Consider the following 13,920-nt stretch of genomic DNA (forward strand, 5'->3'; position numbering starts at 1 on the left):
TGTATTCCTTCGTCTCAACACAGATGAGCCAGCCCAAATCCAGCCATCAGTCACCAGAAAGCCAAGTTTGTGGCTGGGACAATGCAGAGGGGCCGTGGGCTCTCTACAGCACACAGTCAGGACTACAAGGACAGCTGCATTTAAGGATAAGGCACTATGATAAAGCCGAGGTACATTAAATCCCTGACATTCCTTCTGCTCTGCGACATGGCACTGTGGGACAGGAAACAGCTCTCGGGTGGCCCAAGGTGGCTGCCTCTCAGCTTCCTCTTGTTGGTTTTTGTTTTTGGTCCTTTGTGAACTTAAGATATTTCATTAAGACAGAAACTGCAAAAGAAAATAAAAATAAAAAAGGGAACATGTCCAGTAAATTGTTTTCTAGATTACAGCTGGTCACATAAACCACACTACAGAGCATCTACAAAGAACAAAGGCAAGCGTTATGCACGGAGTGCATAGAAAAGCTAGCATTGAGGAAGTGGTTTTGTACAGCTGGTCTTCTCAATCTCATTTCTATTTACACACGAGTAGCAGCACAGATACTTCTTAAGGGGTTTCTTTTTCTGTGGCTAAAATCTAGAAGTGGTTTTCAGTGGATGGCTACCATATGAATTTCAAACAGAACAGACAAAACTGCCCTATGATCCTTTTTCAAGTGCCACACATACATAGAACGCCCTCCCTTTCTGTTTTTTAGCTACATACAATGTTCAAAATATTTTGTTCAGCCAAATGTTTATCAGCAGTTATCCCAACTGTGGACATAAATCATGCTAAAATTAGGAGGGTTAAATGGAAATCAAAACAAAACAAAACAAAACAAAACACAATGATAGCACCATGAGTTTTGGGTAATACCAATTGAAAGTACAGCAAAACTATTTACAAAAGGTGAAGGTCTTTAGTCAATCGATGACTTTGCACCACTGGGACTGGTGACGTGGATTTGAGCTCTGAGACATCAGTTTGAAAGAGTTGAATTTTTCCTTCAAGACAAAACCCCGTCTGTATAGACAGACAGAGGCATTGAGTCATGCCAAGGCAGGAAACATTTAACGGGTCAAATTAGTCCTCCTCCATCTTCCGCATTGCGGCAGAGCACAACCTTATGGGATGACACCACATCCAGAATCTACGCAGTCAGACACGGACAGCACATCTTGGCATATTATCATCATTTTCAGCACTCCCCCACTGACAGGTATAGATATGGAGAGGAGAGCATGTCCGCACAAGTGCAGACAGAGACGATGCATGAAAAAGACGGGAACAGCTAGACTTACAGAGAGAAAGATATGTGGAGAGTGAGACAGCGAAACTGGCCAAACAAAGGTTGGCGGTGGCCTCGGACCCTCAAACTGAGGCGTAGGTGTTGCCTGTGGCGCTGCAGTGGCGGATGGTGGGTGTGGCGGCAGAAGGGGTAAGGATGTGCTCAGAGTGGTCCTGCGGGGGCTGGGGCAGCGAGTGGAGGACACCGGGCTGGACGACCCCCACTACAGGGTGGGACCCGTCCTCCAGCGCCCCGACCTGGATCACCTGGATGACCTCGTGCTCCGACTTTTCCCGCTTTGCGAGAGGTTCCCCCGTCTCCTCTATGTCGTCGTCTAAGTCACTGTCCATCCCACTGGTTTCATCTGGACAGGAGAAAGCATCACGGGTGTAAATGTGGACTCACAAGGTCCATTAAAACGTTTTTCTTGAATACTGGTTGAGTTCTCACGTTGTTGCTCTTTATACACCGTGTCACATACCTTTATCCATGTTAGAGAGGGACAGCGTGTTGAGGCTGTCAAACTGAAAACAGAGACAAACATCAAAATTAGTGGCGGACATGAGTGGTTCACATAGCTTTGATGTGTTACTAATCTAATAGAGATACAACATTGTAATTAGATGAAACGTCTGTTCTGGGGTGATTTTATGACCGGATGACAAATGATCAATGAGCGGTAATTTCACATCGTGTATCACGGTGGCACTGTTAAATACTGTGAAGATTAGATGCCACAGTTATACCTCCCCCATGACACCAATGGGTGTCTCTCCAGTAGCTTGTGCCACCCGATGCTCCACAAGGTAAAACATGTACTCATCGTACAGCAGGCGAATCAGGTGGAAGGAACCAAAGCTGGCAGCACTGCGAAGGGTCAGGTCCCTGATCACCATAGAACTGCAGAGACATTAAATAAAACATTGTGAGCCTTATGTCTGCACACTCCTGGGTGTGTTTCAGTATGGTTGCCTTTTTTTTTTTTTTTTCACAGACCTATAGAAGGACCACTTGAGCAGGAACTGTCGAGCCGCTCTGGGGAAGCTGGGCCGGTGCTCGTAAGGCTTGAGCACCTGAGTGACCACGTTCTCCAGCCAAGCTGCCCATTGCTCCAGAGAGCTTTGCTGCTGTAGCGTGGCCTTGAAGTCCTGCTCCAAGTGCTGCACAACTCCCTCCTCACACTGGCACACCCACGATGCCTGCTCCTGTACAGCAACAAAGAGAAAGACTGGTAGTTGAAACCTGTACAGTGAAAGTAAAAAATAAATAAAACTTCTCTTTTGACAGGGGGGATTATAAAGAAGGAATGACATTGTACATATAACAAAAGCACCAACACTGAATATCCAAACACAAGGAGCTGTTCTGACCTGTACGTTGGCAAAGTCAACACGGTTGAGATCGCTCAGCATCTGGTTAATCTGTGATGTGTTTTGCAAAACAGCACGTGCCGCCTGAGCCAGGTGGTTCAGAGATGTGTATCTGCGCAGTGTTTGCGCAAAGGCACTAACAGCGGCAATCTGTGTAAATAGCAGACATTAAAAGCCCAGGTGTTAGCTACATACCTCTCAAAACCGATGACAAATTGTACTCTTGTGTATCAAATAATTATTTTATAAACAGTAACAGGTGACTCTGAAATATAACATTTTTACAAAGTCTAACTCGGTTTAAATACTACAAGTGTACCTTGGTCTGGATCATTCTCTGTGGAATGGCATTCATGGCATTATTGAGCCAACCTTCCAGGCTTTTGGCAAAGTTGCGAATGGCTTGAGTCAAGGCACCTTAAAGACAAAAACAACAACAGTGAGTTTATGATTGTGATGTTAAAAATAATCTTAACACAGCAAACAAGTACACATGAGAGGTGTTGTTGACTGTGGCTTACTGGGAATGGGTCTCAGGACATCAGGGATGAGGATCTCCACGAGGGCCTGGTACATTAGGTGGTCACAGGTACTCATCCATTTGAGAACAGCCTCGTTTCTGCACAGTTCCAGTAGCTGTGAGCGGGGCAGCCGAGCTTCAATCTCACTTAAACTGCTGAGGAATGAACAAATCAGATTTAGAATAATGATTTAGAATTTTCAGATCATTCTAAAATAAACTAGGTTTGCTAATATTTCTCTCTGGCAAAGCACTGATAGACTTTATCAAAAAACAAACAACAACAACAACATTGTATATGATCAGCTTGACCTCACCTGTTTTCTGTCTCAGTGGCACCCTCTACAGAGTCCGGGGGAGAATAACGCCAGAATGTCTGCCACAACTTCTCAACGAGACTGAACTGGAGGTTAACAACCACATCCAGGATAGCCTGAAACAGAAGCAGATAATCCACAGTAATTAATAGTTTTCAATGGAAGCGCATTCTAAAACAAGAAGAAATAGTTAAAAATTAAACTGCAAACAGCAAAGTCTGCGCATCCAACCCAAACTAGGGGCATGTGAGGAAATATGTTTTTTGGTAATTTTGGTGAATTTATTCTTATATCAAGAGAAGAAGGTGGACAGCTCTCTGTCAGATCATAAGTCCTTGGCCATCACCTGTGTATGTCTGTGAATTACCTGATTCCTAGTTTTCCAGATAGTAGGAGTGGTTTGATTGAAAACTTTGCAAGATAAAGAGAGAATTCTGCTCCAAAATGCCAGTAGCTGGCATTTACAAATCTGTCATTATAAACACACATGACCTTTCCCAAAGTTTCCACTCTCTCAATCCAGCCAAAGTTTAAATAAGTGCTGTTTATCCGAAATTTGAGTTCAGTATTTTCAGTTTTACTTGCCTTTTCTCATTAAAGATAGCTTAGATAAAATTAAACAAATAAATTGCTGTAATAATAGATATTGGCAGATTAAGGCACATATACGGGAAAAAAGGGGGAAAAACATGGACTAGTCATATTGATGATGAATCTACATTATTGAAAGGGATAACTTAGCTTTCTTTGAGCACTGAGTTAGACCTGACAACCTGTTGCCCTTGTGAATTACACTTATCATTTAAGTGAATAGGAAAAGCCCTTTATTTTACCTCACAGTGCTCTCTGTAAAGGGACTGGAGAGCTTTCACATCCTCTGGGCTGATGTCCTCTGTATTGCTCGGTCCTATGTCCAGCTCTACAAAGTCAGGGAGTGCCCGCGACGCATCTGTTGGGGGGGATAAAAAAACGTAATTCGAATAATCTGTAAAACATAATATTCAGTATATTTGAGGCAATCCCATTTGTTTTCAGATAAAGAGAAAAGCAGCTGACCAAGGAACTGCTGGTGGTGTTGACTCTGTGCAATGACTGTCTGCTCTTCTGCACCAGGAAGGTGCTGGCCTCCACCTGAGTAAGTCTCCCCAGAGCAGCCATCAAACTTCTGCACGGGTTTGAACCTGCAATCACATCGCATCAGAGTCTATAAAAAAAACTGCGACTTGTTTCCCAACAAGTGCTGCATGTCTGTATGTAGCCTCGCTGCCTGTGTACCTCTGTTTCTGCTGGACTGGTTGCTGTCTGAGGGCCATATACTGCATGTCTTCTTGGAGTCTATTGAGTGGCGAGTCTGGTTTCACACGTATACCATAGTAGTGATATTTGGAGTTCCCTCTGCAAGTCAAAACCAAAGGTGAACACATATTGACGGATTCTCAATGTGAGGTGTGCAGAGATGTTCACATGGGTGGAAGAGAGGGATAGAAGAGAAGAACGGATCAGGCTTTAAGAATATCAGGGTGTTAATTAATGACAAAAATAAAATTGGCCACGCGGGCATACAGCCATTAGATGAAAATCTTGAGTTGCCAAACTTAGAACTTTTCCTTATGTCAGAAAAAGAAAATCGATAAAAAAGCTAACCTTGTCCCTAGGCGCCTTGTTCGGAGTCCCATGAAGATGGAGCGGATGAGTTTACCAAAGGAGGCTGCATTGACAGGGTCCAGTTTCTGCTCCTGGCAGTGGCGCAGATAATGATTGTAGAGGGTGGATCGTGGTAGACTAACGCCCTCTGCTGTCTCGTAATTGTCCAACAGCCACTGGAGCTACAAGCGAACACATTCTGTTTTTAACCAAAGAGATTCAAAACACAGGTCCACGAGAACTGTCTGGAACGACCTCAGACTAGCAGTCCGTGATTTTGACATTGGAGCAACACAACTCTGCAAACGCGTACTATAGCAGCCAGTGCATTTTAAACAATAGTAACAATTAAAAAGCAACAAAAACAGAAAGTCAAACTCAAATGTATACAGAGTTGAAGGAGGGCAGGAGTCTAGGAGAAGACAAAGTAAGGCAAAGGGAAAGCACTCGTAAAAAGCAACTTACATGGCTGTTGAGCAGCGAGCTTCTCTGACTGGATAAACCCTCAGATTTTTGGAGCGTCTCAATCGCCATTTCAATCTGATAAACCACGAAGCACAGGACAACAAAATGTAAGAGGGGGGGGGGGGGGACCAAACACAAAAGTAAGAAAAATAAAGTGCTGATGTAGACACGTTGGTATCCACTAGCAAAAATAAAGAGAATTTAGAAAGGTTCACAAAGCAAGCACCACTAAACCCAAGCAAAGCAGGACTACCTGTCATTTAAAGAAAGCCTAGTAGAGAAGTGGGGACAGAGGCTCAACAGGATCAATGAAGCACATCAATTGAGGATAGCTGGCAGATACACAACCTTTCCAGATTCTACCAGCACAGATACACTTATAACAACCATCATGTGCAGAGAAAATGACAGCCTCCATTATAAGAAACAAAACACTAAGGCTGTGTGCCAAGAGGATTTAGTAACACCTGCACGTCAACCTCAAGGGTTATACTGAAAAGCTTCATGTAAAGAAGTCTAATTGGGTATTTGCGTTTTTACAAACACCCTAATGCCTAACAAAAAAATACACAGTAACATAGGCTTACAAAGGGGCCCATTTATACTGTCACATCACTTAGTCTAGACAACTCTGAGCTGGTATTTTGCTTAAGCTGTTTAATGCCCTTGCACACATTTTGATTAAATAAAAAAAATAAAAAATTCTCCTTTGCATAGCCATTATTGGATGTTCTAAACTCTCTGCCATGACTGATATACTCATAATGTTATGTCAGTCGCCAAGCATCATTGGTACATCACTGCCAGAAAGCATCATTATGTTGGGCTGTATGAAAAAAACTAATGGGGCGTTCAGATTATGGCAAAAAAGGCAAAGCACTTGTGCTTCATGCACCACTATGTCCAATGCGGGACTTCCATGAGGAAGTGGGTAAGTCCTACCCTCCTTAATACACCTGCCTCAGGTTTAAGCCCCTCCTTTCTTCTACACCAAAGAGTGGGAATAACAAACAGGTAAAATCAGAAATGGAAACTTAGCCCTGCATATCTTGACCATTAAATATTAAGGGTTACAATGTGAATATTGCTGGCAGTGGTTAGTCCACTGCAGAGACACAGCCTACGCAGCGCATCGAATATATCAGCAAAGGATCATCACCAGAGAAAAAACACACACCATACACAGTCAAAGAGGAGATGCAAACACAAGCTGCTTTTCTATAATGTCACAAAATATATGTACTATGTCTACATACTGACATTTATGAAAACATGACACAAATATTGAGTTTGAATTTGGAACTCTGCTAAAGAAACCGGCGTCTTACATTTCGGATCAAACTAGTTCATAGATCAATACAGTGTGACAGAAACAGAGCATCTGCGTTAATAGGGTGAGTCTGGGCAAAGCAATAGCTAAGACCCAATTAGTGGGTGCTGTTCACTCACAGTAGCCGGGGAAGCCCGTGCCGTCTGGGTGGCAGGGTGGGGTGCAGCGTTGTCCATGATGTAAGACCCAGGACTGGTGCTGATTACCTGACCCCCGGCCAGATTCATGCTCATTCCTCCACTGCCCCCTCCTCCATTGTTGGTCATGCCATGAGATGTCACCACAGTGGACACTTGTGATGAGCTGCTCTGTGTGTCAAAGTAGTTCCCTCCGCTGTTCTGGCTATACAGCTGCGGCTCTGAGTATGAGTAGGTTCTTCTGTTCAGAAGAGAGGTTAGCAGTCAGTCATTGTGCCCAAAAAACAAAACTGAGAAACAAAGTCAAAACTATTTAGTTATTATTTCAAATTAAGTTGTGTTCGATTTTTTCTTAGAATAAAGTTTTTTGATTTTCTTTTTAGCTTTAGTTTGATTTCTTAGGACACCTATTGAGCCCATATGGTAGTTACAACAATATTATTTGTGCAGGTACAGTCATATACTGTCCAATCCAAATTGTATTTACATGGGTTTTTGTTTGTCATTTGGGTGTCCATTTTAACTATCACATATTATGTTGACACAAGCCTGGTCCTCAGATCATGTGTCCAGCTGTTTGCTGTATGTTTGATTTCGTATTTCTAAGCACTTAGTCTGGCTTACATGAGTGTTTCCACCGGTAGCTGAGATCACACAGCATGTGTGTTTGTGTCTACACCTGTGTGGGTCTGTGTGTTATCACAGCAGGACAAACACAGCTTGGGCTTAATAGTCGAGCGTCTATGTAACCCCCATTCCTCAGACCCAGAGGACCCTGGTGTAGCATAAGCACTTAAAAGACGGGCCTACTTCTGGTCATGTTCAGGTGACTGAGCGCAATCAATCACACGACTGCAGACCCCTCATAAAAGTAAAAAAAACGAAGAAAAAACAAATGCACTCCCACCTACATGTGCCGGTGACATGAATGATGGTTTGAAGAGACTCAAGAGGGAGAAAGAACAGGCTGCAGAGACTTAGCGCTAATATTTATAGAGTGGTGTAAGAGCAGAACTGGGTGACAGACTGACTCACATGTTGCCATTGGTGTAGACGCCACTGTTTTCCTCCACATACTGCACCTGTGCTGGGTAAACATGCTGAACCTGTTGAACAGTCTGGGCCTGGCAGGACAAATTGCAAGAGTGGCAAATTAATTATTTAATTGACTGAAGGCACATATTGCACTGTCAAATACAGACATGCACACACGTGCACATACAGCATGCACACACGCAGGGGCATTCAGACACAGAACACCCACACCCACACAGACAGGCTGGATGTACCTGTTGCTGGACAGGCACCTGCTGGGTGGAGCCCGTAGGCTGGACAGGCACGGTGGTCTGAAGAGGGACTGTGGAGGTGGAGTCAGCGCCTGCCTCAGGGGTCTGCATGGCGCCTAAATCAGAAAAGAGAAGACATAGTTTTTACTGTAGATAGATTATGGTCACAATCAAATACACCCTCAACCTACCTGTTTAACTGGCAAAGCAACTTTACAACTCAGCAACAACAACATAGTAATCTAAATGCATCAGTGAGCCAGTGCGCACATAGGGCATCAAACATTGATAACTCACTTAAACAGAGTAGATTTACAAATATAGAGTTGTAACAGACAAATTATTTACAATGAAATAAATAAGATATTCAATTATTCTTATGATTTTGTCAGCCCAAAATTAAATGTCCCTAGGCATAAAAGAAAACATGAGAGGTTTTTCTTAAATCAATGTCACTAAAGCTGCTCAAGAGCAATTCTACCCTAGCACCTGTTTCTGCCTTGTGGTACTTAATGTTCTGAGAGCCTCATGCATCAGTGACACATGGTCTTGTCTCCATGTTCACAGCCATAAAAAAAGTTAATATTTAACAAACTCCAAATAGATGCTGCTTGCCGTTGCTCAGTCAGTTCCCACTTTTACAGGCTTAACGTTACTTGATTGGAAGCCCAGGATCAGTACTAAGAAAAGGAACAACTGGAAAGTTATCTCATTTTTTAAAGTATCTTTACCAGATAGCGTAATTACTAGTTAGAAAAAAAAGCTTTTTTGCTGTATTGTGCATTAGAGATTTAAGACCATGTTTTCAGAAATTACTAACCAAGGCTAAAATGAGCTATTTTGAAGATGAAGAAAAGAGTGTAGGAGACACTGATGGTGAACCTGTGTTTATGAGTTAATAATAGTAAGGCTACCATCACCCTTTCCTTCCAGAGGAAGGCCACCTCCTCCCCATCACAGTTTCCACAAACAAGCCTCTCTTGGTTAATTAAGCCAGGTCTCCTAACAGCTTTGAATCTCACCAGGGACAGCATGCACCTTCCCTTCAATATCTTACTGTCCTTTTTCTCAGAAAGAAGGGTTTCAATTTATTTGCGTTGGGGTGAACAAAATCAAAGCTGGACTACAAAGCCGGGTCAATCGTTCCTGGTGCACTGAGAGTGTGAGGAGTGGTAAGGCAGCAGGAAAAGTCTGAGGCACTGAGATTCATTAACGCAAAGCCATCTGCTTCCAGCATAACTATTTTCAACATCTTGAGGAGGGGGATGTGAGTATATACTATCACTGTCAGACATGTCAGCGGGCTTATGCTAGACAGGCTGCAGTCTGCCTCTTTGAAAAATAAAACTACCATCCCGTTCCAATATTCATATTCTGCGAATAAGGTGAGACACTGTACATTTCTGACATAAATTCACAAAAAAATGACAAACCTATATAAGTCATATACTACCATGACACACAAAAAACTCCTTTACCATGAAGGGTGAAAGCCTTTGGATGCAGGCTACCCAAAAGGATAATAATGTCAAACCTAGGGAGTCAAACTGTAGCCTTCAGCTTACTGTAACCAAATGCAAAAAAAAAAAAAAAAAAAAAGGACTCGTGAAGAGAGGAGAATCGAGACTTATATTCCACAGTGCATGGCCCCAACTGAGCCCACCAAATTGAGGGAAAGAGCCCCTGCATCACAACACGCTCTTGTTGCCTCACCCCAACCCCTACCACCTCACCCCAACCCCTACACACACACACACACACACACACACACACACACACACACACACACACACACACACACACACACACACACACACACACACACACACACACACACACACACACACACACACACACACACACACACACACACACCTCCTGCCTCACCATTCAGGCACTCCCTTGTGGCCCACTTAAATGCTGTGCTCCACTGAGCAAGTGCAAGCCCTACAAAGACACAGAGGAACAAAAGCCACCAAGGAGGGCAACATTTTGCCCTGCGTTTTTCTCCCCTCAATTCCTCTTGCGAGCATTACACGCAAAAAATAATAGAAAGTGCAAAGGGTTCAGTGTCGCAGCTACCACAAAATAGACAGTACCATATTTGCCTCTCTAATGATCCTGTATGATAAAGGTGGAGTCTGACGGACAGAGTAGAGAAATAGGAGTTGTTGAACAAGGTTGAAAAGTACACCATACGCAAAATATCTCCCCCTCACACACACACATACAGTACATACAACCCCGGGCAAGACAGGAGCATGATCAGGTGCTAACACAGCGGGAAAACGGTGGAGAGAGATGTGATTGGGAGCTGAATAAGGGGAAGGTAGGCATGTATGTACTGTGTTTGCTTAGAAGTTAAGTTTAAAGATTATAAAGAAAACTGGGGTGACTTATATTGTTACGGACTGCGCTGATGTTGATTTGGATGTAAAAAACATTGCGTCAATATATGGGACACTGTCAGTTGTGACAAAAACAAAGTGAAGGAAGCATCATGACATAGATTGCAAAGTCTAACTGTACCCTATTATTGACTTATGTGGGGTTAGGAAGGTAAAAACAAGGACCTTTAAGTCTCCTCTTTCATCAACAATATACATTATCGCGGGCAGGCTGGGGAGAATAACAAACCAAACATGCTGTATTCTGCTAAGCCATGAAAATGGATGACTGAATAATTGAATTAATCAGCCCCTCTTTAAGTGATTGGAAATGTAACAGGATCCAGGCAGCAGGTGGCATGGTACTATTTCTGCGCCACCGGATTACAGGTAAGTGGTAACATGATATGATAACTAGCAGTTCCCAACATCCTGTCATCTGTGTGTGTGTGTGTGTGTGTGTGTGTGTGTGTGTGTGTGTGTGTGTGTGTGTTGGGAGAGGTGTCTGTGCATGACCTATTTTGAGTCGGATGTGCCAACAGATCAATATATTAACATTATTTAAGGCTATACCTGCAGTATGCGTAAAAAATATGCGATTTGTATTTTGATCTAATTGGTTTGAAGTGATCTGGCTCTGTCAGGCTTCATGAGCAGTACTGTGATTCATGGTTCACAGCTTTCATACAATTAAAAAAAAAAAAAAACTAAATTCTAATAAATTTACTGTATTATCGTATTAATTTACGATAATACTTAATAATAATAATAATAATTAACATACGGATAAGCCTAGATGGTCAGGAGTCCCATCACTACTGGAGGTGCACCTGTCCTCCACTCACCTCTGCACAGACACACCCGACCTCTCCCCTAACGGGAATCACAGGTCGCAGCTGCACAGGAGACCCAGTGGACCCCGAAATAATTGTGATGCAACATTAAGAAACATAGCCTGTACTCATAAGAACCACTCATAGGATGAAGTGATCGTAAAAATGCAAGTTTACTATTCCATTATAAGCAAAGGCCATATTGTTTTGAAATAAATCCCCAAATCAATCTGGCATTATTATAATGAACTAACAACCTTCCCCCCCTAGACAGACAGTGTCAATCTGAAGTCAGTGCACTCCTTATTTGTCCCTTTTTTTTTTGCACACCAAGAGAAAATAATGCACAAACATAACAAAATGACAAACTGTAATATTTTAACTGTTTCTCAATAATAATTACACATATTTTTGCAGAAGGGGTGCACACATCCAGCCCTGCACAGAATGTGAAATGCAGAATAAAGAAAAAACTGGTAGTAACATTTAAGTGTTTTAATGTAAAAATCGGGCAGGTGTGTGTGTTTGTGTGTGTGTGTGTTTTTTTCTTCCTCCAAGCTGTCCCCTGCAGAAACTTGTCTGTGTGTTATCAGGATAGCTTATCACAGCCATGCGAAGCCACAAAGAGGGCAGATGGAGAGCTAGCGGAGCTATCCTGCTCCCTAAGACAAAAGGGAAAGTAATGGCTTAGCTATTGTCAATAGCAGTGAGTGTATGGAGAGCTAGCTCACTGCACTTCCCATTACTAATCGACGTTATTGATGTTGTATGACCAACCAGATAAAAAAAACCACCCAACATGTAAACTTACAATATCCCCCATAACATGGTACACCAGCAGGCATTGTGAGAGGGCAACGCTGGCGTTAGCAACCTAGCAACAACAGACACCTGCTCCTGCTCCAGCTGACCAGCTAGCATCAGTGACTAGCCCGGACCGATGCTACCACCAGCATGGTGACTTTAAGCACATAAGTTACACGGAAACAGGGTTTTTTTTTCTCCCACACCGCCCGACGTGTAGGTCACTTTGAGCCACGGAGCAGCCCGTGAGAGGAGCTCGCTTGCTACAGCTAGCGACCGGGACCTCTCGCAGCTGTGGGTATCTACAGGCAACGTTAGCAAGCAGGCTACCACGTCACAAAGAAACACCCCAGCTATCCACCGAGCCCTCAGTCAGCCGCAGACAAAAACACAAACCACAGCTTTAATATCTGCTCCACACAACCACATCCCCACCAGCGACGAAAAGGCCGATTTCGAGCTAAAGGAATAGTAAATAAGAAATGTATTCAAACCTGAGCTGTGGACTGGTTGATGAAGATGAGGATGGTGGAGGAGGTGGTAATGATGGAGCGAGAGGTTGTTGTTGGTGGGTTACAGTCGCCAGGACTACGGTGACTATGGCGCTGCCTCACTGGGCAACAGTTGCTATAAAACTCACCGGGAGCGCGCAACCTTACCAGGCAGGTGGGAGGAGATTAAAGCGCACTAAATACAGTGTTACGGAAATAAAATCACACCCAAATACATATGTGTGTTTGAGTATATTATGAATATGAAACAAGACAGACCATTATATCCCAGCGAACGCGTTCATCTGATTGATATGGAGACTTTAAATAAATACAAATTATAGGATGTTGAAGTGGAAAAAGCAGAGACTGTAAGCATATTCTCAATAAAAAATAAATAAATACAAGTCTGCATTGTCTTTAGTTGAACATATGTTTTATAAAGATTTAACCCTGATCCAGGACCCTCATTATGTGGTTGGATAATCATTTTGGAATTTCTTTATTCCCATACTGTCATAATTAAGATACGACATACAGAGGGTGATTCATTATTATGTTTGTGCTTCTTTTTAAGGTGATTGGATTTTCTTCTGCAATGATATAGCTTTTGCTTTTATTTCTGAGTTTCTGAGGATGCCCAGTTTATATAAGTTTTGGCCAAAGACAGGACAAGGTTTGGTTACAGTATTGTTTTAGTGTGTCTGGTATTTGCACACTGGCCTAAAGGTTATAAGTCTGTCATCCTGCCACAAAGAGTCAAATGTGTCCCTAAAGCTGCTGTAATAACCCACTCAGGTCTTTGTCTCAGCCTCAGCAACATCCAGGTGTTGCTTTTTTCATTTGTCTTTCTCCAGTGTAATAAAGAATTCAGTTTGCCAAGGAGATATGTTTCCTCTTGACATTCACTTTTAAATTTCACTAAATTAAGCGCAACTGAATAAAAACAGATATATGGGTTATCTGTACAAGACAATTTTGTTGTTTTAATAAAAAGGGGCAAATAGTTAAGAAAAAGGTAATCGATACCACCTAGTGGTTGACTTCACGTTTAGCAGAAAATGAA

At 42.7% G+C, this 13,920-nt stretch overlaps 1 protein-coding gene across 1 annotated transcript; it reads right to left on the reverse strand.

Annotated features, from left to right (window-relative positions):
* Positions 1–1,353: 1,353 nt before the first annotated feature.
* rfx3 (regulatory factor X, 3 (influences HLA class II expression)) lies at positions 1,354–12,947 on the reverse strand. The gene is made up of 17 exons (XM_054611863.1): positions 12,858–12,947; positions 8,343–8,455; positions 8,089–8,177; positions 7,036–7,294; positions 5,587–5,661; positions 5,122–5,303; positions 4,753–4,872; positions 4,534–4,658; positions 4,311–4,426; positions 3,478–3,593; positions 3,162–3,316; positions 2,960–3,057; positions 2,641–2,790; positions 2,267–2,475; positions 2,017–2,170; positions 1,752–1,794; positions 1,354–1,634 (listed from the first exon to the last, which is right to left on the reverse strand). The coding sequence occupies exons 2-17, from the start codon at positions 8,448–8,450 to the stop codon at positions 1,354–1,356; spliced, it is 2,280 nt and encodes a 759-aa protein (XP_054467838.1). The 5' UTR covers positions 8,451–8,455; positions 12,858–12,947.
* Between the last annotated feature and the right edge of the window lie 973 nt (positions 12,948–13,920).

This window comes from Anoplopoma fimbria, chromosome 14, assembly GCF_027596085.1.
Source record: "Anoplopoma fimbria isolate UVic2021 breed Golden Eagle Sablefish chromosome 14, Afim_UVic_2022, whole genome shotgun sequence".
Taxonomy (NCBI): domain Eukaryota; kingdom Metazoa; phylum Chordata; class Actinopteri; order Perciformes; family Anoplopomatidae; genus Anoplopoma; species Anoplopoma fimbria.

Bases quoted from the DNA above. Each gene is read 5' to 3' on its own strand.
- rfx3 (XM_054611863.1), bottom strand. From the start codon at position 8,450: ATGCAGACCCCTGAGGCAGGCGCTGACTCCACCTCCACAGTCCCTCTT. The intron at 4,873-5,121 runs GTTAGCTTTTTT...TTTGACTTGCAG, and splicing joins ACAAGGCGCCTAGGGACAAG to AGGGAACTCCAAATATCACT. The intron at 2,171-2,266 runs GTCTGTGAAAAA...ATGTCTCTGCAG, and splicing joins CTCAAGTGGTCCTTCTATAG to TTCTATGGTGATCAGGGACC.